Source organism: Molothrus aeneus, chromosome 4 (assembly GCF_037042795.1).
Source record: "Molothrus aeneus isolate 106 chromosome 4, BPBGC_Maene_1.0, whole genome shotgun sequence".
In the NCBI taxonomy this organism is placed as follows: domain Eukaryota; kingdom Metazoa; phylum Chordata; class Aves; order Passeriformes; family Icteridae; genus Molothrus; species Molothrus aeneus.
In genome coordinates, this window is record NC_089649.1 from 633,014 (window position 1) to 654,389 (window position 21,376).

At 49.8% G+C, this 21,376-nt stretch overlaps 1 protein-coding gene across 1 annotated transcript; it reads left to right on the forward strand.

Moving 5' to 3' along the window:
- The first annotated feature begins 6,775 nt into the window (after positions 1-6,775).
- On the forward strand, positions 6,776-14,583 carry EREG (epiregulin). Its single transcript, XM_066549292.1, has 5 exons — positions 6,776-6,842; positions 12,230-12,313; positions 12,472-12,595; positions 13,161-13,307; positions 14,179-14,583. The coding sequence occupies exons 1-5, from the start codon at positions 6,797-6,799 to the stop codon at positions 14,237-14,239; spliced, it is 462 nt and encodes a 153-aa protein (XP_066405389.1). The 5' UTR covers positions 6,776-6,796; the 3' UTR covers positions 14,240-14,583.
- Positions 14,584-21,376: the final 6,793 nt, after the last annotated feature.

A 21,376-nucleotide genomic window follows, 5' to 3' on the forward strand; every position in this document is an offset into this window, starting at 1 on the left:
CAAGTTCCCTGGGGCTGGAGCCTTCGCCTCCTCTTGGCCCTTGGGCAAACCCAGAGCTCCTTGCTGAGAGAGCAGAGAAACGTGTAGGCACTGAACACCTTTTATTTTGCTTTTTAGTGTGGGAGGAATCCAGGCTGCACTCTTGAGATAGGTTGGGAAACAGCCAGCTCTGACCAGAGAACTGGGGTCTGTCTCCTTTCCTGGTAGCTGACAGCAGCCTGACCTGCATAAATGAGAGGAAAAAATCAGCATTGTAGGCAGATTGTTTCCACCTGTGCGGGAGCTCTCCCTGCCCTTCTTAGCCCCACAAAGGCCTACAGTCCTTCCCTGTGGCTTCCAGTCAGTACCCAGTTGGCTAATCCGTTTCTTTCGTGGGTAACCTAGGAACAGTGTCCAGGGAGACTTGGATACCTGAGATGATGTTCAGATCATTGATGGGAGGAGAGGGTGACTAGAAGATGATTTCATGTAGTCTTGGTCATTCCCAAACCAAACTCCAGAGGTTTCCACATACCATGTGACTCATGGGCTCTCAAGAGTTGGTGGTACTGAATTCATTGGAGATCAAAGAATATGAATTTTATAGCAGGTTTGGCCCAGTCAGGGAAAACACCGAATGGAAATGTCTTGTTGGGTGTTGCTACATCAAGGTATTCCTGATCAGCTTCTTTCCCTTCTACCTGCATCTGCCTGCAGGCAGGGAGCATAATTTCCAGTCTGGCTCCTAGCTGATGTGAGCTGGAGGGATTATTTTTGCTGGAGTTTTAGGAGATCTTCATTGGGGGCCACAGTGTCCTAGTTTGAAACATGACTACAGCAATGAATTGGGCACCTGTGTTTATGGGCTCCCTAGGGCAGATTGTCTCATCACCTCTGCATGACAACAGCCAACACAATAAAGGCCTGATCCTCATAGCCTTTTTTTTTTCCTTTTTTTTTTTTTTTTGTCACTTCAGTAATAGTAATGATTAACAGTAATTATCAGAACAGTAGTGGGAGTGTCCCATAATGCTAGTGGATGGGGGAATTCCACTAAGTGCATCTGCTACAGTGCTTAGTGCTGGTTACCAGGCCAAACAAATACACCGGAGACCTGTGGCTCTTTCCTAGATTTGCTTTCTGGAACATGTGCTGGCTGAGCTGGTTTCAGGTGGATTGCTGTTTACTCCATCATCCCTAATGACACATTACTCCTGCCCAGGGTGCCCCAGCTCCCGTGTGCATGGCTGGCGTGCAGGTGACAGTCACTGCTGTGCTGCAGCCAAAACATAGAGTCTGTGGACAGCTGAAGTGCCAGTGGTGGAGCAGGGCCTGGGCTGAGTCACAGCTCGGTGCTGCTTTGGATTCAGCAGGCCCAGCGCAGGCAGGGAACAGCCTGCTAGTCAGCCCTTCCTCTGCTCATATATGCTTGAGGTATAAGAGCAAAATATTTATCAAGGGCCAAAATAAACTTGCCAAAGGGATTGAAGCCAATGCAGCTGAGGCCTGAGACAGCCAGGCTTCCCAGATGGAGCAGTGAAGAGTCAGGGGCTCTACTGATGGTGTGTGTGCAGCACATATTGATCAGGCTTTAGCACAGGCCTTAGAGGCTGGTGCTGTGCTTCAGCAGGTGTGTGCTTCTCGTTGACAGTGTCTTCCTCTTGTCTTCCCCAGGCTGCCCCTAGCTGTCCTGATGGGAGGTGCAGGAGAGGCATGGAAGGTTGAGATGGAGAGCCCACAGCGAGGAGAGACTGCTGTGCAGAAAACCTGAGAGCAGCTGGTGAGTTCTCTGTGGCAGTGGGCTCGCCATCATTTCACTGTCCTGAGGGGGATGTCTGTCTCTGGGCAGAGCCATTGGGTGGGTGGGCTATAGGGTCATCCACCAGGGGCATCCTGCCATGTAGGAATTTCAGTTCTACTGGCCACTGATCAGAGACATGAATGATGCTTCCCTGTGTGCTCATGGTGACTTGTCAGAGAAGGCAGTCTTCACCTCTGCATGTGTTCTGCCTCTCAGCGGTTAATCCTTGTCCTGGAGAACAAGAAATTCTGTGGAAGAGATGACTTAATAAACTCAAAAGAGCTGCTGATGGACAGAACAGCACACAGGACTCATGGGTAAGGGGCTGGTGTTCTCCCAGCTTGCTTGCAACCTACTACATGCTGTGGGGAAATCCCCTTTGTTTCAGGCTTTTTTCTTCTATTATTCTGTTCTATGTAATTGTTGTAAACAGTTCAGCCAAAACAAGGAGAAACAATTAATATATATAGGGACAGTGATATGGGGGGGACATGGCTTGATACCACTCTCAGCAAGGGCATGGGTTTGTTTAGCACCAAGTAAAGGCAGAAACCATGGAAAGACTCCACAAATTAGAAAGGCTTCAACCCCTCAGAGGCTAAGAAATCACTCAGCGTGGAGCACTGGGCTGTAATTAGGAAAGGGAAATCACCAGCTGAGCATTAAGAAGTTCTTGCTGCCCATGAGATGTGTTGAGGTATTCAGGATTTTCCCAGGGGAGAGTAATGGCAAAGTCATACAAGCCAGGAGAATGAAGTTTTAAAAACTGCCCTTTAGGGAGGAATGCAGCATGAACTGGGAGACCTGTCTCCCTTTTCAATGCTATCTTCTGAGATGGATGAGAATTAGCTGCTTGGGATTTTTTTTTTCTTTCTTTTTTAAATTGCTGGTTAATGCTAACCCAAGAAGTTGGCAAAGAAGTCAGTGAATTTGGGGAATTGTTCTTTATTTTTAATAGCACAACATCTTTGTTGTCCAGTAACTTTGACCTCGTGCTGTGTTTACAGGAAGAGGCATTGGCCACTTTCAGCCCTGGGTGCAGAATTTGAACTCTCATAGTTTATAGGAGAGAGTGGTTGTTTAATTCATCCCTTGCATTCACGGCAAATTTGAATCTGACCTTTAAACGGAGTAATTTGGTTCAAGGTTTTTCTCTACTCCATTTCCTCCAGCCAGTCGCGTCTACGTATTCCAGTTAAAAATACTTTCCCTTCTTTGGACATTTGTCCTAAGGGCATGTTCCCATGAATCTCGAGATTTTTACCATTTATGATTTTCACAAAATCATGGAATCTTTTGGGTTGGAAAGGCCCTCTAAGATCACTGATTCCAACCATTCCCCCCAGCACTGCAAAGCCCACCGCTGAAGTGTGACTCCAATGGCACATCTACTTGCCTTTTATATCCCTTTGGGAACTTTATATTAATCTTGTGTAGTTAAAATGAAAGTGCTTTCAAGATTGAGGTGCATTCCAATTGATGTCTGACCTTCTGAGAGTATTTCTTGGGCTTCTCTCATTTTGTGCAATGAAAGCTTGCTGTATGTAAGTCTGCTTATGGATTTACTGACATGTGCGCTCATGCTGTTTGAAAAATTCTGGATGATTTTCCCAAGAATTTACAAAATTGCTGCTCTTTGTTACTTTGTGTGTAACTGTGGTGAATGCATCAGTGCAAGGCTAGGAATGATTTTCTTTCCAGTGCAAAAATACTTTCTAGCAAGAAAATATGTTGATTTTGCAAATTTATCTTGTTTTCAGGAGATGAGACCAAGGCAGATCCATGCCCACAGCAGCAATGCATAAAACCAGGTGCAAGCCCTACAGAAGGCAGCTAAAGTAAGTGGTACAGACACTCACCATGTATGGTTTTTGGTATGTAAAAACACACAGATAAAATGGCTGTTCATTGCTGTGAACACATGTATTCTTCTACAGCGAGTCACCACAGAAAAATATACATTTCATCTGTGTTTTTTCCTCTTTAAATCAAAAAGGGCATGTTGTTCATAGACAGTGCAGTGCCTCATCACTGATGGATACACTGACAGACAAGGCTCAGTCAGTACCTGGGAAATAATCACTGCTGTGAATCTGCTGCTCTGTCCCAGAGGGGGAGGTGAATATGTCTCAAGTCCCTGCTTGAGACATAGCAAGGATTGAGACAAGCTGAAGCAAGGACTTCAGCTGAGCCTCTGTACTTTGTAAAGAGAGATTTTCTTTAAAGGTGGTTATTAAGGCAGTGTAAGGTAATAAAAGCAAGCAACTCTTTCGCACAAATTCTTGAGGTACTTCCTCATATCCTTGTTACGCTTTGTAAAGAAAAAAATCCCGAAATGTCAAACCATTCAGGGGTGGTGAATGCACCCCACACTGGTGGGGTGCCAAGGGGCACAGATCCCGGGGTGCCTTGCCCTGGGCGTGCCAGTTCACCCTGGCAGGAATCGAGGCCAGCAGCAGCGGCGATGCACCCGTGATGCTCTGTTGCCCAACCAGCGCTGCCTCCCAGCATTGCACTGACTTGTCGCTCCTACCGGCACCTGTGGGATGCAACGAGCCTGCCTTACAATGACCCCATTGATGCTGCAAGGCCTCTTGGAAAACTGGCTCTTAAGGTGCGTGCCAGCCTTACCCCAGGAGGCATCCTCCACGTGGAAGAGGGGATGGTGAAAGCCGCACCCAGGGATGCCGGATGCGAAATCAGGCACTGTGAAACAAAGCACATTACAGAAAGGTGGAACAAAGATGTGTCCATGATACTTGTTTTCCACATATTCAGATCTGAAAGAGGAAATTCCAATGAATTGCTCCAATTGTGTCAGCGTTACTTGGTATCTGGGTACCGGTACAGGACTATAATTAAATGTTGCCCTTCAGAGGATAAATCATGCAGGAATTTAAGGGTAAAATTAATTATAAAGTGGAAGTTCTTCGGTGATGCTGCTTTTTAAGGCATCTGTAAGCCCACACACAGAAACAGGTTGCTAATAATTGCAATTCCTTCCTTTACTCATTATGATCCCTGAAAGAGCAGACAATAAAATCCTTAATAAGGGGGATCAGCACAAATTAAGGAAGCAACAAAAACAGTCATGCGGCATCAAAAAAGACACCATCGGCATGGCATGACTCATTAGAGGGGAAAAAAAGGGGACTTAGAAAAAGATTCCGGCTGTATCATGTCCCACTTGCTGTGGAGGGCATCCATCTAAATGCTACTTTCACACCGAGCTTTATTACTTTATCTTGCCAACTCTCATACCACTTAGGTAATTAATAAGTGGTGCTGACACACAATTCTGTAGCAACACACTGCCTTTTTTCACTTCAGCATCTCCATGCCACTGTAAACCTAAGAAAATGATCCGAAAATAAGGAGTATTATTAGTAAGTACCAGATCTATTGCAGCCCCCTGAATGAATGTCTTCACTCCTTAGAACTGCATTCTGAACATGGAGTTGTGGAATATGGAATTCTGCAGTATCCAGTATATCTGGATTCTGCAGTATCTGCAGTATATCTTCTACAGTTACCTCTCTTCAATATTAGTATCAATAACTGCTTATAAAACAGAGAAACTAGGGACACTTGAGTTATCAGCTGGTGCAGTGCAGCTCAGTGTCAATTCTCGGATTCCTTTCAATAGGGAAAGATAGGCTTATCAGTGCCACAATAAACTGGGTATCGATGTGCCTTTATGGAGAGTGGTAAGGCAGGGAAAGATGATTTCTCCTTTAAAAGGAAAAGGAGTAAACCATCATTGCTCTGAGCAGCTTGTTGAGATGAAACACACTTCACATTTTAGGCAAATGTGTGCAGTAGGGATTTGGTGGATGGGATCCCTCGCTCATCTGATGGTGGGATGTAACTGCTGAACGAGGTATGGAGTGCGTGGGCTTCAACAGGATGCTTGAAAGGAATTTTTTAAAAAAGTAGCTGTTGGCTGCTCTTTCAAGGATCTTAAAACTGATAGAGGTGTTGCTTCCAGGAACTGCCTGTGCTGCTGGGCTGTGGTGAGGCCCAGGGCTGGAGGGGGAACATGGCATACACACCCCCTGAGCTCAAGACCATTGCAGCCAGCCCAGGTGCCAGATGAGGTGCTGGCATTCCTGGTACCTGTGCTGTAACCTAAGAAGCCATTTCTGCCCCTAGCTCCGGGGCTCCCTGGCAGCTGCACGTGTGTGCTAAGGGTCACTTCAGAAATGCCAGGAGATGGGAGATTAGCCCAGCAAGTTTCCAGCTGCCCACCCTGGGGTGTTTCCCAACCCTTGGTTTAGGCACAGGTGGTGTTTATGGCAATGCAATGGCCCAGTGGTCCCTTGTGTGCTGGCAGGGGCTACCTGGGCAGCTGGCTCTGCAGGGCCTCTTGCCATTGAACATCACATGGATGGATGCTTTGAAAGCAAGCAGAGACAGCGGTCCCGAGGTTGTGCCGTAGGCATCCACAGCCCCGGGAAGTCAGCGCATGGGCTAGACTGCTCAGAGGGCTCGGATAATTTTACGGCCCCAGGTACTATTTGCAGTGCTACTTGCTGGAACCAGGGACACCTAATGTACCCGGGCACCAGCCGACAGCCGGAGTGGGCAGAGCTGCCCCCTGCTCCGGGCGAAGGGCTGGGACAAGCCGGGCCGGGGGTGCTGTCCTTGCCCACTGTCGAGGCATGGCCCGCGGGCAGAGCAGGGGGCGGCCGGGGGCGGGGGGCAGGAAGCGCGGAGGCCAAGCCGAGCCGCTGCCCTGGCCGGGCAAGCTGAGTGTCACGGCGGCGGGCCCCGCCTCTCCGTGGGCACATAAAAGTGCTGCCGGCCGGCCGGGCGCTTGCACACCCCTGCGCCGCTCCTGTCGCCGCCGCCGCCTCCTCTCCTGCCGCCTCCTCTCCTGCCGCCTCCTCTCCTGCCGCCTCCTCTCCTGCCGCCTCCTCTCCTGCCGCCTCCTCTCCTGCCGCCTCCTCTCCTGCCGCCTCCTCTCCTGCCGCCTCCTCTCCTGCCGCCTCCTCTGCTCCCCGGGCACCGAGGGCGATGGACGCCGGCTGCCTGTGGGCCCGCAGCCTGCTGCTCTTCCTCGGTAAGCAGCGAGGTCCCCGTTCCCGCGGGCAAGGGCTGGGAGGGCTTCGAGTGCTGCGTCCTGGGGCAGGGACATTCTTTGGCTGCTGGGAAATCTGCCTCAGAGCATAACGTTCAGGTTGCCTTCAGGTGAGGCTGATGGGATTGTCTCCGAGATGAACTCTCGGGCGCTGACAGGTGTACCCGGGTGGATTGTATGAGCTGAGGAGTGGAGCACACAGCACACTTTGTGGTGTGTTCTTACAGGATGTTCTGTTGCTTGTGCGATGCCCAGGTGTGTCCTGTGACTGAGTGAAGGTGGACATTCTTTCCCTTCTCACCAGCTCTGCTCTCAGTGCAGTCTTTTCCCTTTCACCTTGACCTGTCCTGTTTGTAGCCTGGTCCTGCTGCCTTCTCCCAGGCCATGCTCTGGGTGAGTTCAGTGGGTGAATCCTCACAGCAGCAGAGACTTCCTGATCATAACAAAACAGGTTGTGGCCTCCTTCTGCTTGACACTTCTCCACCTCCTCGCTGGGAGTGTGTTACTCCATTGTATGACATAAGCTACCTGAAAGTCTCAAGTGAACCACGTGTATCCTTAGAGCATCAAGAGTCCTGCGGCCTGGGTGTGCTGTGATGCAAGAGCTGATCCTTGTCACACACCTCCATGGGGTGCTGGCAGTGACAGGTGGTGACTGCTGAGAGCTGACCCTGCTGGGCAACTTGAGCTCTGTGGGCAGCAAGTCCTGGGACCTGGCACACTCACACCTTGCTTTAATAACAAAGCATGTTCTCGCACTCAGGATGTTGGGCTCGAGGTCATAGTAGATGGACAAACTCAGTTCCCAAGACTTCTCTTTTGGGACAGATGTTTTCCTCACCTTCTGAGCCCACTGCAGTATGAGTTTGTGTCTTTCCTCTTAGCTGGGTCTTTCCATAACAATTGATGGAGTAGCTGCTGCACAGCATCTCACTTGTCAGGACAGCAGGCTAAATGTCTCATAGTCTGTGAGTCAGCCATGCTTTGCACAAAAATGACACTGGTAGGAACTGGTATGTCTTCATGGATCTGTATATGGATTTCTTTGTTTCCGGGGCAGGCACAACACCTAATAGTAAGTAAGGGATGGGTTAGTCATAGCTAGGTGGCATCATAACAAGTGCTATGAGCACTTTACTGCCTTCCCCTCCCAGGGCAGGAGTGTAAGCAGAACTTGGTGCTTCTGGGAAGACTGGCACTGGTGTTATGCCAGACTGGAGGAGGTTCCCTGCTGAATGGCTGAAGCCTTACTGAAGTGACAGTCTCCTTGCCAGGTTCATATCCTGGCTATTGTGGGCCTGGAGACAGCAGCAAGGGAGTGGTGAGATAGAGATGTCACTCACTCCTGAGAGGACACGGTGCTATGCCAGCCATATGTGGATGTGGTGGTGGTGGGGACAAGCTGGGGACCTGCCTTTTGTGGGAGTTGCTGCAGGAGCCTCGGCACTGATCCCCTTGTGCTCCCTGTAATGCCCACTCAGAGGGGAAGGCAGGAGTTGGACGTCGGACTCACTGGACAGTTCCAGGACCTGCTGTCCTTATGTTTTCCTGTGTCAGATTCTCCTGGCTCTCAGCAAACTGGCTCAGCATAAAGACTGCTGCATCTGAGGATGGGGCAAGTGTTAGTGGCCGGTGTGTCCGGCTGGAAGTCATAAGGGATTGCTGCTTTTGTGGCATAGGGAACTCAGACCCATGTAGGGGGTGGGAAGCAGTGTGGCTGAGGCACAGGGGCAGCACCTGAGTAAGATCAGTGGTTTGTAGGTCTCCAGAGGGGTGGGGGCACTACTGGGATGATGGGGTGCACATAACTGCATTATCTCTGCCCAAGGGTAAGTCTTGACACAATGCTGAAGATGATCCTGGGGGCCTGTAGCAGTTTTGGAGCACCAGTCTTCCCATGATAGACTGGTGTTTCCAGGGCTGCCTTAGAGCTGCTGTGACCTGATCCTGGACATCCACAGCTGTGAGTCTGTGGATCTGGAATTAAACAGTGGTAGTAGGGATGCTCACAAAGCCAGTGGGACAGACTGGGTAACTTCCATGTTCCCACTTGGTTTGCCAAAGAAGACAGAAGACAGTTAAGACATCCCCTGGATGTCCAAAATCAGGTGGTAGGGATGCACCTTGGTCTGTCTTTGCAGTTAAAATGGGCTGAGATCCTTCAGGTGTGTGTCACTTGGGCACCTCTGCTTTGGAAGTGCAACCCATGGGGAGGGTGTAGGTGCTGCTGCTGTGGCAGAGAGACCATAGAGATGCCAAATGGGAGGTAGCACCATTCAGGTGAATTAGTACAGGACTGGCAATCTCAGACAGACAGACAAAGGCAACTCAAATAATGATTGAGCTCTCAGAAACTTGACAGTTCCCCAAGTGTAAATCCTCCACAGAGCAGTCCTCAACTGAGTGTATCTTGCCTGTGCATCCTTCATCCTTAGCAGTCATCCTGCCACTGGAAACTACAGCTGGCTCACAGTGGGTAAACTGTTGATTAAGCCTTGTAGGTCATTTCTGATAGAGGCTGCAGGAAGCGAAGGCAGTTGGTCACTGGCCCTCATTTTCCTTTCTTCCCTCATGGAAAGACAAGTAAGCAGCAGCATTATTCCTGTTCCAGTAAGTGCTGTCAGTGTGAACCTTGCAGGAATACCTGTGAAGCTGGATGGGATTATGATGTAGGAATACGACATGTAACACTCACATTACTGCAAGACACAGATGAAAATCCACCACCTCATTACCCTTATCTTGTACCCTGTGTTTGCTTAATGAACAGTGAAGGAATAAAAATATAACCTCTCCCAGGTGCTGTGTTTAGTATGCATCATCTGATAAATATCCTGGGAAAGGCTCTCCTTTGCCAGTGCTGTGTGCAGATCCCTTATCCTCCCGATGATGTCAGAGGGGAAATATGTGCATGGGGGAAAGGGCAAAACAGAGCAGTGCAGAACAGGAAGAACTTTGCCCAAAAGTAGCAAATACTGCTGGGTGTCAGCAAATATCCACACCTGCAGTCCAGCCTTTCCGGCCCTGAGAGCCTGCAATCAGGTGGAGGAGGCACCTGCACATGGCTGGGACTGGGAAAGCCCTTGGGCAGTGTTGGAGGAGGTTATTTTTAATTTGTCCCCCATAGATGTCTGAGTTGTGGCCTTTAACTGGAAAGCCATGCTCCTTTCTGGAGCCAAGAGGAGAGCTAACCTGTCTCTTCCATGGACCTTTTGGTTGGAGTTTTCTCAAATGTGAAAGCCAGGTTCTGCTAAGTCTCTAAGTTTCCAACTGAGAACTCCAGCTTAAAAAGCAGCTGCTGGGGTTATGCCCAGGTCAAGGAAGCGAGCAAACTGTGACAGAAATGTGTAGGCTGCATGAGATCCTCAGCTGGCTTAATCCATCTGCTTAACAAGTGGGTATCTCAGATACCTCTGGCAGGTGTAGCCTTGACTTTTTTTCATTTCTGTCCTTAATTCTTTCTGTGACATGATGTGTCCTTAGTCAGACACTGCTGTCTTGTGCCATAGCTCCTCCCTTCCAAGGGAGCAGCTTAGTCCATGGAGCACTCCTGAAATGTCCCCCTAGTTCCTGGGAAGAAGAACTGGCTTGCTAAATCTTTTTCCAGCATCTTTTGGGACCTCAGGTCCTTGGGCTGCCTGTCTGACAGCTGGTGGCTCTCCTTTCACACACTTGAACTCATGTTTTAGCAACTCAGATGGGCCTCACAGAAATGTTAAACTGCTGCTGCTGAGGCAATCTACAGTAAGCACACTGCTGCTTAAAACAAAAAAAAAATCCCACCCTGAAAGTAAACTTGCATGTCCTGCCCCATTGGAGGGAAAGGCAGGTCCTGCTGAGTCATGCCAGTAGGCACAGGAGTCTCCAGCTGGTAGAGGTGCTGGCATCATGGACCTGTTACTGTTGCTCTGGCTCTAGGGGACCTGGGCTTTGTTCTTTCTTCTAGAGCTTGGTGGAAATCTGGTTTATTAGCTTTGCAGAGGGAGGTAAGAAGGAGGAATGATGTTTTTAAAAATGCAAACACAGGAAGAAGCCCCGTCCCTCTTAGATATTCCTGCTGGTTTGGTGTGTAGCTGGAATGAAGGATAAAGGAAGCCTACCTATCACCCAGAAGTAGATGAGCTGCCAGAAACCCATAAATTACCACTGCTAGATTTAACCCTGAGATGTAATGACACTTTCTAATAACTGGAGTTGAATTAGAATGATCGGGAAATTATGGAGGCACACTCCCTCCATTAGACATGCATGACCTGACAAGTTAATAGAGGCAAACAGCCCAAAGACACAAATTACAGACTTCCGTGGAATGGGGCTGATGACTAAGCAGTTCATGAGCAGGTTAATTTGTGACCACAGCAGGAGTTTTAGCAAGGTGGATTTCATGGCCAGCTGGGACAGACTCACTATTCCTCATGGACTAGCCGTGAAACTATAGGCACCTGTGCTGGCTTTCCAATCCTGCTTGCAAATGTTCATTTAACTAGTGGAACAGCTGAACGCTGTGTCTGTTTCTTCTGGTGTTCTGCTAGGTTACAGTGGCCCAGGGTCCATAAAGTGGTCAGTAACCTCTCCAAGCCCATGGGCAGATGAGGAGTGTTTGGTATCTCGTGTTAGTGGCTTTGAAAGCGGGCCTTCAGCAAGGAACTGCCAAAGGAGTGGGTGTCAGTGCAGGAACTGTCCAGCCCTTCAGCTGTCTTCAGCGAGGAGAGGGCTGAGCAAGTTCTTTGCTGGTAAAGAGCAGCTTTTGTGTTAAGCCTACCTGGAGCAGTTTGTGGTCTCTGAAGCCAGTGGTGGGATGCTGAGCCTGGCTCAGCACTGACCTGGTGTGCTGAGTCACCAGCTGCACTGACTTGCAGATTCCTAGGAAATTCTCTTCCTGTGGGCTGTTGTGAGTCAAGGATATCTTGATTTTGATCAGCAAAAGTACTCCTCCTGTGATGAGTGCTGGACTGTCATGCCTAATTGTGGAAGCCTGGCTATTTCCCTTGCACAGGTGCCATGCCAGACCAGTCAGAAACCTAACACAATCATCAAATGGCCTAATTCCTGCCTCTCCCCATAATCTCTCCAAGCCTTTTCCTGCCCAGTTTCACTCACAGTGTGGGTGAGAAGTGGTCACAGACACCAGGTTTCTGTTGAATCTTTTTGTTCTGCATTATAAGTTTGCATTTCAGAGATGTTTCTTTGGGCTGCCGTATATAATGTAGGCAGCACATCACTCAGACCTGTATTTTTTCAGCTTTCAACTTCAGGTCTTTCCTACCATGATGAGAAGCTTCTGTTCTTCTTGCATTAATTACTACAGCAGCTTAAACACTTAACTCAAAATGCATCTAGTTTTGACTGTTGTTTTCATTGTCTTTTAGGTTACCTATTGCAAGCAGTCCAGGGCACAACAGTGATCCCGTTATGTGGGCCTGGTGAAATGGAGAACTGCACAACAGCACTCAGTAAGTACTGCACAGCTCTGTGTAAATACCTAGGCCTTTGGTATGGGCTGCCAGCCCATCTTCCTTGGGCTGGCAGCCTCACTGAGGTGCCCTTGGGAATCATTTTTCTCTGAGCAGCATTGCCCACATCCTGAGGTGCTAATGAAATATCTTTGCAGTCCAGACAGAGAACAGCCCACGTGTGGCCCAAGTTGGGATAACGAGATGCAAGCCAGAAATGAAGGACTACTGCTTCCATGGGCAGTGTGTGTACATTGTGGACTTGGATGAGCACTACTGCAGGTATGGACAGGCCCCACTCATCCTGCAGGTATCCCTGGGGTGGGCTTTGAGGTGAACTTTGCTCTGGCTGCCGTTGACACTTAGCTGAAACAGCAATCCAGCCAAGTATTAAATGCTCACAAGAAAGTGAAGAGGAGCACCACATCTGTAATGCTCAGCTGCATTTAAAGCAGTGTTAAGCACATGTGCTGCCTCCAGTGATCTCTCTGAGAGTCTCAGACACCTGAAATTAGTGACCAACCCAGCTTAGACTTGGGACATTCTTTCTGATGTGCTTCCCTGTCCATCTGTATTTATACTAGTATGAGATCCAGAGCTCAGGCACAGCACCAAGGTCTCTCCTTTCATCCAACCTACAAAATAAAGATGCTTTAGGCATTTTTAGGGGTATTACTTGTTAACCTGAACAATTTGCAGTCATCTCTAAGGCCACGTGGCCTTGAGTTACATCAGTTTAAGTGTTTGGTCCCTGAGGAAACAGCAGGCCAGCAGCCTGGGATGCTCTGTGAGCTGCTGAGGTGTAACTCCAGTGCCACGTGTGTGACTATGCCTCTGTCTCCCTCAGGTGTGACGTGGGTTTCTCGGGGGTGCGCTGCGTGCACTCGGAGCTGGTGCGGCAGCCCCTCAGCAAGGAGTACGTGGCGCTGACCGTCATCGTGGTCCTGCTCTTCCTTGCTGCCCTCTCCCTCGCCGCCTACTACATCTGCAGAAGGTGAGACTTGTGCTCCTGGTGGCTCAGGAGGCCAGGCCAGCTGGGGGTGGCAGGCATCCTCTGAGCCCCCCGGCTAGCCTGGAGCAGCTCACTCTTGGGGCAGTTCCACACACAGCTCCGCTCAGCTGCGCCTGAGGTGCTCAGGACAGGCAGCATGCTGGCAGCATGGCACAGGCCAGGCTGCAGGCCAGGCAGCAGCACTCCCAGTGCCCGTTCACCCTCACTCTGGGGCTCTGTAGGCTGGTTCCTGTCTGGCTTAGAGGGTGTGTTGAGCTCAAGGAGAGAGCAGACAGGGAGTAGGGAAATTCTAGTTCTTTCATTGGTAATGCCATTCCCTCAGACATCAGGGGCTGAAGAGCAGCTGGATTTCTATCAGCTGATTTGTTGATCTGGTAGTTTATTGTGATGTGACATCATGAGCACTGCCTTATCAGCTTTACCATGGGGGACAGTACTCTTCTCCATGAACAGATCCAAAGCAGCAGGAATCCTTCTCCAGCCTAAAAACTAATGGTAAGCGTTTGTCAGAGAGCTGAGGAGATGGAACAAGTCCAGAAGGAGAGCTCAGCTTCCCAGATCTGGTAGGCAGCTAGATGGTAACCAGCAGGATTTCTCAAAGACAAGCCTAGTACAAGCAGGAAGACTTTAATGCAGATGTGGAATTGTCAGTGAAGAGTCGAGAAAGGAGACTGCATTCAAGTGAAGTCAGACCTGGAAATGAGCACAGACAGAGAGAGCCCAGCTGCTAGAGATTTTAAACAAATGTGAGGAGCTGGTACAGCTTTTTTCCTTCTTTCCTTTGCCCTCACTCCCCATCACTCCCCAAAAGCAACTGGCTTTCCAGAACTGACATTTCTCTCTTCTACTCCAGGTACCGCAGCAAGCGGAGACAGACAAACGCCAGTGAATACAAGGAAGTTGGTGCCCTATAGGAGAAGCTGTGGCTTCCTGCAGTGTTCAGTTCATCTGGATGGACTCAGCGCCTACATGTCTATTTAAATGTTATTTTTGTTAATAATATTTACAATATTTATAACCTTTAAAAATTTTCAATTGTTTGGTGATTCAATAAGCATAGGTCAAGCATTTTATGGTCAGTGTTTTATTTTTTTATTAAATAATATTTCCTAAGGGAATCCCATCTAGGTGGTTCTTTCGGATAGACATATATTTTTATAAAAACTCATCTTCTTGCTCTGGAGAGAAGAATTTTATATTTATTCTTGTGAATATACTCAAAGCAATTGTATTCCTTGAAATAAAACTCCTAGACAAAGCCAAAATGTCTGCTGATTCCAGCGAGTGGTGGTGGATGGAGTTACCTCCAGCTGGCTGCCCCTCACTGGGGATGTTCCCCAGGGCTTAGTCCTGGGACCAGTCCTGTTCCGTATCTTCATCAACAAATCCTCATGAAAGGAAGGACATTGAGAGCCTGGAGCATATCCAGGGAAGGGAGGTGGGGAAGGGTCTGGAGCACACATCTGGGGAAGAGCAGCTGAAGGAGCTGGGGGACCTGAGCCTGGAGAAAAGGAGGCTCTGGAGGGAACCTTCTGTCTCTCCACAACTCCCTGACAGCAGGGGTGGGTCAGGGGATCCGTTTCCAGGGAACAGGGACAGGACAAAAGAAAATGGCCTGAAGCTCTGCCTGGGGAGGTACTGATTGGATATTGGGGTAAATTTCTTCACTCTAAGAGCTGTCCAGCCCTGGCAGAGGCTGCACAGGGCAGTGGTGGAGGCCCTATCCCTGGAGAGGTTTAACAGACACGGTAATGTGGCTCTTGGGGAGATGGGTTATTTGATGGGTTTGGCAATGCTGGATTAATGCTTGGATGTCAGAGTGAAACCCAGCATGGCTTGACTGAGCAGTGTCTTAGAGGCCTCAGCAGTTATTCTTGGAGAGAGAAACCACAGTACTATTAATGATTGTATCAATGCACCTTTAGTTCCAATGGATAGTTTTAACTGGCACAGCTGTAGGAAGTCTCAGAGGACAGCTCCTAGTGCAGCATATCCAACATAGACTGCATGACAGCAGCAGGGATCTTGTCTCATCCATACCCTCAGGAAGGTTGTGCTGGCTGCATTTTGGATTTTAGCAGGGAGGCACAAGCCTGATGAGTAGCACAGTAGCACAAGCTGATGAACCTCTGCAGCTGAGCACATGAACATGTGGCAGCTCAGGGTGTGAGTGTAGCTGCAGCAGGACACCTGCTTTGGAACCAGCACAAGTCTTCCCCACAGAGTTTCTGCCACAGCATCCGTTGTACAGCTTGGAACAGGGCAAGGAAAATTCTTGAGTTTGGCCATAAATATTTTGTTGGCCTAAAATAGTGATCAAGTAGCCTGATGAGGTTTAGCTGAACCCCAGGTGTTGGCTCTCTGTGAACAGGAAGGATTCTTGCAGCACCTGAATCATCCCTGCTAATCTCATCCCTTCTCACACTTTCAGAAGATGTGAGAAAAAGCCCAACCTTTACGTCATTCCTGGTCACTGCCAGACGTCCGGGCAGTGATCCCTTGGCTTGTGCAACAGTGGGTTATCCTGTAGGGATTATGCTCGCCCTGCTGGGCCTGTGCAAGTAGCCTGTGGCTACCTCCTGCCACCTCCTGAGGTGACCTAAGTGCTACAGGGCTGTCTTGGCCCAGCCCAGTCCAGTCAGTCAGTGGTTAAGATAAGTTTGGTTGGTGCAAAGTTTTCCCTGCTCCTTCTAGACCCTCAGCATTGAACTAGAAGAGGATTGTTGGTCATTCCCATTTAACTGGGTTAACTCACAAGGCCCCCATTAGCTGCCCTTCAGCTTTTCACTTCCTCTCTCCTTCTCCTGTAATCTGGTTGTGACACAGGAACCTGTTCTGCTGCCTAACTGATGACAGCTAATGGCAATCCCAGCCACAGCCTCGTTGTTACACAGCCTTTCCCAGTGGGAAGATGCAGCAAAAATCGATTCTTGGAGCCTCCTTCCATTCTTGCTGTGACCCAGTTAGGATATGTGGTGACACATCCTTTCCCCCTGAGGTTTCCCTGCCTGCCTGTGAGCTACTCTGGCCTGTCCCTGTTTATCCTCCAGAAACTTTTCCTGGACTCCTGGAGAGGCTCAGCCCTGAGGCCTGGTCCCCAAACACTGACCTTTTTGCCCCTCTGCTCCGCTTGGCAGGAGAATCCCAGAAGGGGACCTGAGCAGCCCCTGGAGCTGCAAATCAATCTTTCTCAAACCCACACACCCCTTGCTGCTCTTGGAGAAGGTTACAAGTGCAGTAACAGCAGCAGCCTGGCATTTATCATGCCCTACACTTTGGGTCAGACACATCTAACCGGAGCAGTCCAATTTCAGGCCTGTGCAAGATTTGTTTGGAGTTTTTTATCTGTCTTGACTTTCAGCTGACTGTCCTGATCTGGCTTGGGCTTTCTCCACCTATCCTGTTGCTCATCCGACTCCCAGCCCATAGCAGCCCTTCCAGCACCTGTGTTTTTCTCACTCTGCACATGATTGAGAAACTGCAGAACTTAGGGCCACATACCAGCCTGCCACCTCAACAGCTTGTGCTGGCTGGACGGAGATTGCCGGTCCAGCAACCACACAGCTGGGTCCTGGGGACACACCCCAAATAATTTGCCTCTGAGAATGAACCTCCCTCATTCTTTCCATGGTTTCTGCTGGCACCACCTCTGTCCCTCTGGTGCTGCTCTTCCTCACCTGCACCACCCACTGTCAGAGTCACCTTTGGCTGCCTCTTTCCTGCAGTGAGAGCACCCATGGTGTGTCTCCTGGGTGGCCCTGCCAAAGCCTTCCTGACACAATGGCTTTGCCTGCTGCATGAGTATTACAGGCCAGGCCTGTTTTTCCCAGCCTGTGACAAACTAATTCACAGCACAGGGAGTGTGGGAGGGGGGAAAGGGACTAGAGGCTGGTGCTGGAGAAACCCAGCTGATGACCTGTCATCACACAGATGGGTGACAGGTGGCCATCAGCCTATCCTCAGGGTCACCAGCAAGTCACTGTGCAGGTTTCTGCCCAGGACATTTGTGCTGGCAGCTCTCTGGAGGACTGAGCAACCACAGCTCCCATAGCTGCAGGGGTGCTCCATTTGACATCTCCCATCCTTTTCAAACCTGTCTCATCCCAGATTTGCCCTCTTGGTAACCCTGCCCTGGGATTCCTGCCCACAGGACTGTATGTTTTATCTGAAACTCATTCCAGCCTCTTGGGATTCAGGCAAATGCCAGCTGATGCTTGTTTTCCAGCCTGGGGCTGTCTGACCTAGAAAGCAACAGCAGCAACTCCTTCCTGGTGTCCTGTGGAAGGATTGTGCTCATGTGAGGGCTCACTGTAAACCCTCCAAAATGCTCTGGCTTTGTGTAGATGTCACTGGTGTTGCTTCCCCTGGTCACTACATGGCTGATTTGTTTTAAGAGGGCATTAGAAGAAAGACCTTTCCAAAAGCAGCCACCAACCACAGAACTGCAGAGATCGGAGTGTGAGTCCTCACAGCAATGTAAGCCGCCCACCACCTCATCACTTCTTGAGGGACAAACGCTTGCAGTGCCTGTGCCGTGCCGAGGCACCAGAGGTGGAACTGCCATTGGCACGATGTCTCTGGCTGCTCGAGCGTTCCAAAGCCCCCCCCTGCAGGGCTCTGTGCAGCTGCAGCCCACGGGGCAGAGCTGTGCTCAGCCCCAGAGCCGAGCCTGCTGCCTCCAAGGCTGCTGCCCTGGCGTGCCTGCCGGCTTGGGCAATCCCGCAGCGGCTCTCCTGGGAGTGCGTCAGCCGCGGAGCTCAGGAAGCCTCGCTGAGTGTCCCGCTTACATCACACAGGCGGGGGGCGCTCGGACAAATGGTCCTTGTCCCCGGTGAGGCAAGCCTGGGATTGCACAGCGCATCTGGCACCTCGTCCCGGGGCTGCTCGTGGGAAGGGCAGGGATGGGGCTCAGGGAGGAGAGAGGAGCTTAAGTGAGCTGGGAAGACTCACGGGTCATGTACTCATCGCATATCTGACCCGGGTCAGTAGCAGTCATCCTTTGTGTCTGCGCTGAAGAAAGGATGGGTGGATAGACCAATGAATGGATGGGAGAAGGGAAGAAAGGACGGACGTAAGGAAGGATAGATGGAAGGTGTTTCATCAGTAAATGTAGAACTTTAGTCTTGCACAAATAGACATCATTATTTTAATCAAGCCAGTGCCAAACCTAAATTACCCCAACACTCCCATGATATAATCCCATCCTATATGATTAAAAGATTTCCCAGCAAACTTGGAGATTAAGAAAACTGATCAAAAAATATTGAGAAATCTCTGTGCCCTAACCTGATGGCTGCTAGTCTGATCCTTCTGACCCAGTCACCAGAGGGCTTCAGCCTCTTGATAGGAAAATCCAGCTAGAATTTAGGAAATGAGATACAGTAGTGAACAGACACCAGGCACAATTTGGAATCCCCGTTTGTCCATGGACATTTGTTCCCAATGGTCCTGTGACAGTGGCTCTTTCTGGTCTGGTTTGTTGGGCTGGTTATTGATGCCCTTCATTATAATGGGAAGCTGGGGAAGTTGGAAAAGCCACATGAAGAGGAAGAGACATCAATTCAGTTGCCTCTCCCAGAGCTGCTGGCATTTGTGCGGTACAGGGAAATGGAGGCTAAATTTAGGAGAGAAAACTGGCTGATGAGAGTGGATATCCGGATTCACACGACAACAGGGGAATAAGCGTTCGGGTCACTGCCGAGAGGGGCGCAATGGAAACCTGAATGAGGAGTTGTAATAAGAGGACAGAAAATCAGAGAATAGAGTTGCAGTGAGAGCAAGAAAGGATGGTGAGGGTTTTGACAGCAAAAAGGACACAGAAGCCAAGTCTGGAGGAACCAGGACTCAGTACCTCACTAAATCAGAGCACCTGTGACCTCCCAGACACATGGAGCTCACTGGGGGTCAGCTCCTCCAGCCCCTGGGGATGCTCACCAGGAGGAGAGGAGCATTTAAAGAGGGAAGGGCAAATATCAGAAATCAGACTAGTAATCAGATTCAGGGTTATTTCTGCTCCCAGCATATTCACCTATTTATTTAGATTTCCTTTCTGCTGTGATAACTGAGCTTGGGTATTTCATTCCAGCTGCTTCATCACTGGTCAAAGCTTGTTGTTTTTTTCCCAACTCGGCCAGGCTGGTTTGTTTCAGTGAATTCGTATCAAACAGACGAGGAAAAAAAATCTGTCCATCAGCTGGTATTCCTGACAGGTTCGGCGTCCCGTGGCGTTCCGTGGCGTTCCTAGCACTGCTTTCGTTCCCATCTAGTGGCCACCTGGAAGATTGCACTCCCGGATCCCCAGCTCTTGGCGGGAGCATCATCCCGTGCTGGCAGCCGTGGGGCTAGGGCATCGGGACGGAGGAGGGTGGGAGCACAGCCTCCCTGCCTTGTTTATGGCAGGCCATGGGGAGTAAGCTGGGAAATTTCCTGGAGAAAAGCAGTGGTTTATGCTCATCCTAAAAAAGGCAGAGAACGTTCTAAACTTAGGAATACTGATATTTTTGTGTGCATCCAAAAAAGGGTGGAAATTATGGAAATTATGTTGGAAATTATTTGCATTTTCTTAATGCAAAATTTGGAGCACCACCACCCCCAACATGGATAAAATAGTAATGTTTCTATCATAATGCCCTGTTTTGGATTAGAAATGGAGCTGGAAAACCACACTTCCCAAAGGGGGAAGTGCATGGCCTTGGTCAGTCCTGATCTTAAATGCAGAGTTTCTTTGGAAAGTTGTCACCTGCCCCTGGAGTGATTAAGCACTAATGCAAGATTCAGTTTCCTGACATTTATGGCAAAGTGTCCCTATCTTTGCAAACCAAAGGTGAGCATCAGCTGTCTCAGAGCTGTGCAGCCACCGGGAGCATTTGTCAGCCTCATCCCTGACTTCTGCAGGAGCCCTGAGCTCAGCCTGCCTTTGGCAGAGGCTGGAAGCCATGCCAAGTGCTGTGATGGATTTTATTCACCCCACAGCCGCCCTTCCTGCAAATTCATCACCTTCCAAAGGAGCTGCTCAGGCTCACGGTCTGAGAATGCAGGAGTCACCACCGTGCCCTGCCAGGGTTTGGGCAGTGAGCTCAGCCAGCCCTGACACACTGAGCCCACCAATGGACACCTGGATCTCTGACTGCCAAGGCGCTCATCTGGCAGTTGTGGTGGCAAGGAAATGCAGCTTGTGTCTCTCCTGGCATGGGCTTTGACCCAGCTCAGAGAAGGCTGGCCCCTGGCCTCCCCTCTCTGATACTTTGTCTGTCTGTCTCCTTTGCAGGTTTCTTCCCCTGGCACAGTGTGGAGTCACCACTTCCAGCAGCAGATGTCAGGGGCTGGGGAGAAGCTGCCTTTGTGTCCCACTTGCCACACCCGAGGTCTGGGATGGCTGGGTGGGAACCAGCCAGTCTGGCAGTGCCACAGAGCACAGCAGCAGTGAGGTGGGTGCAGCCCACAGGCACAGTCCTTCGGGCTGAAAAACTTCTGAGAGCCTGCACTGGCCTCTGAGGAAGGGCTGCAGGGATACCCCCAGGGCTATGGGCACAGGCACGCTGGGAGGATAAGGACCCTGTGCTCAGCGGTGGGGCTGGGACAGAGCCAGCATGAAAATCCCTTTTGTGGAGGTATTTTAAGATTGAGTACAAGGCTGCTTTTTGAAGGCCGAGAGAGCCCTCAGCAGCTCTCCTCCTCTCAGATTCTTCCAAACCAAAGCTGTTTACTTCCTCTGTGGCTTCACATGTAGTGCCTAACACCTGTGAAATGAAGAATTTGCCATTCACAGGGGTCAGGATAATTGAAATGTTATTCTTATGTTGTCACTGTAGGGCCACTTCTGAATTTTCATACAATCTTATGCATTTTTTTCAGTTCAGCTCCTTTTACGTGTTTTTTATTTTATTTGCCACCACTCTGCTAATGGGAGGGAAAAATGGCTGTCTGGCTGTAATGCTTATTTTGTGCATGTTAAGATAAAATGTCTTTAAATCCTGGGCTCTGCTCCAGAGGGGCAGAATGTGCCTCCTGCAGTCGGGCTTGGGCGGACCCAAACATGCCAGAATGGCATC

Coding starts and splice junctions, on each gene's coding strand:
- EREG (XM_066549292.1), top strand. CDS start 6,797: ATGGACGCCGGCTGCCTGTGGGCCCGCAGCCTGCTGCTCTTCCTCG. Junction 6,843..12,229: donor CAGCCTGCTGCTCTTCCTCG/GTAAGCAGCGAG, acceptor ATTGTCTTTTAG/GTTACCTATTGCAAGCAGTC. Junction 12,314..12,471: donor GAACTGCACAACAGCACTCA/GTAAGTACTGCA, acceptor ATATCTTTGCAG/TCCAGACAGAGAACAGCCCA.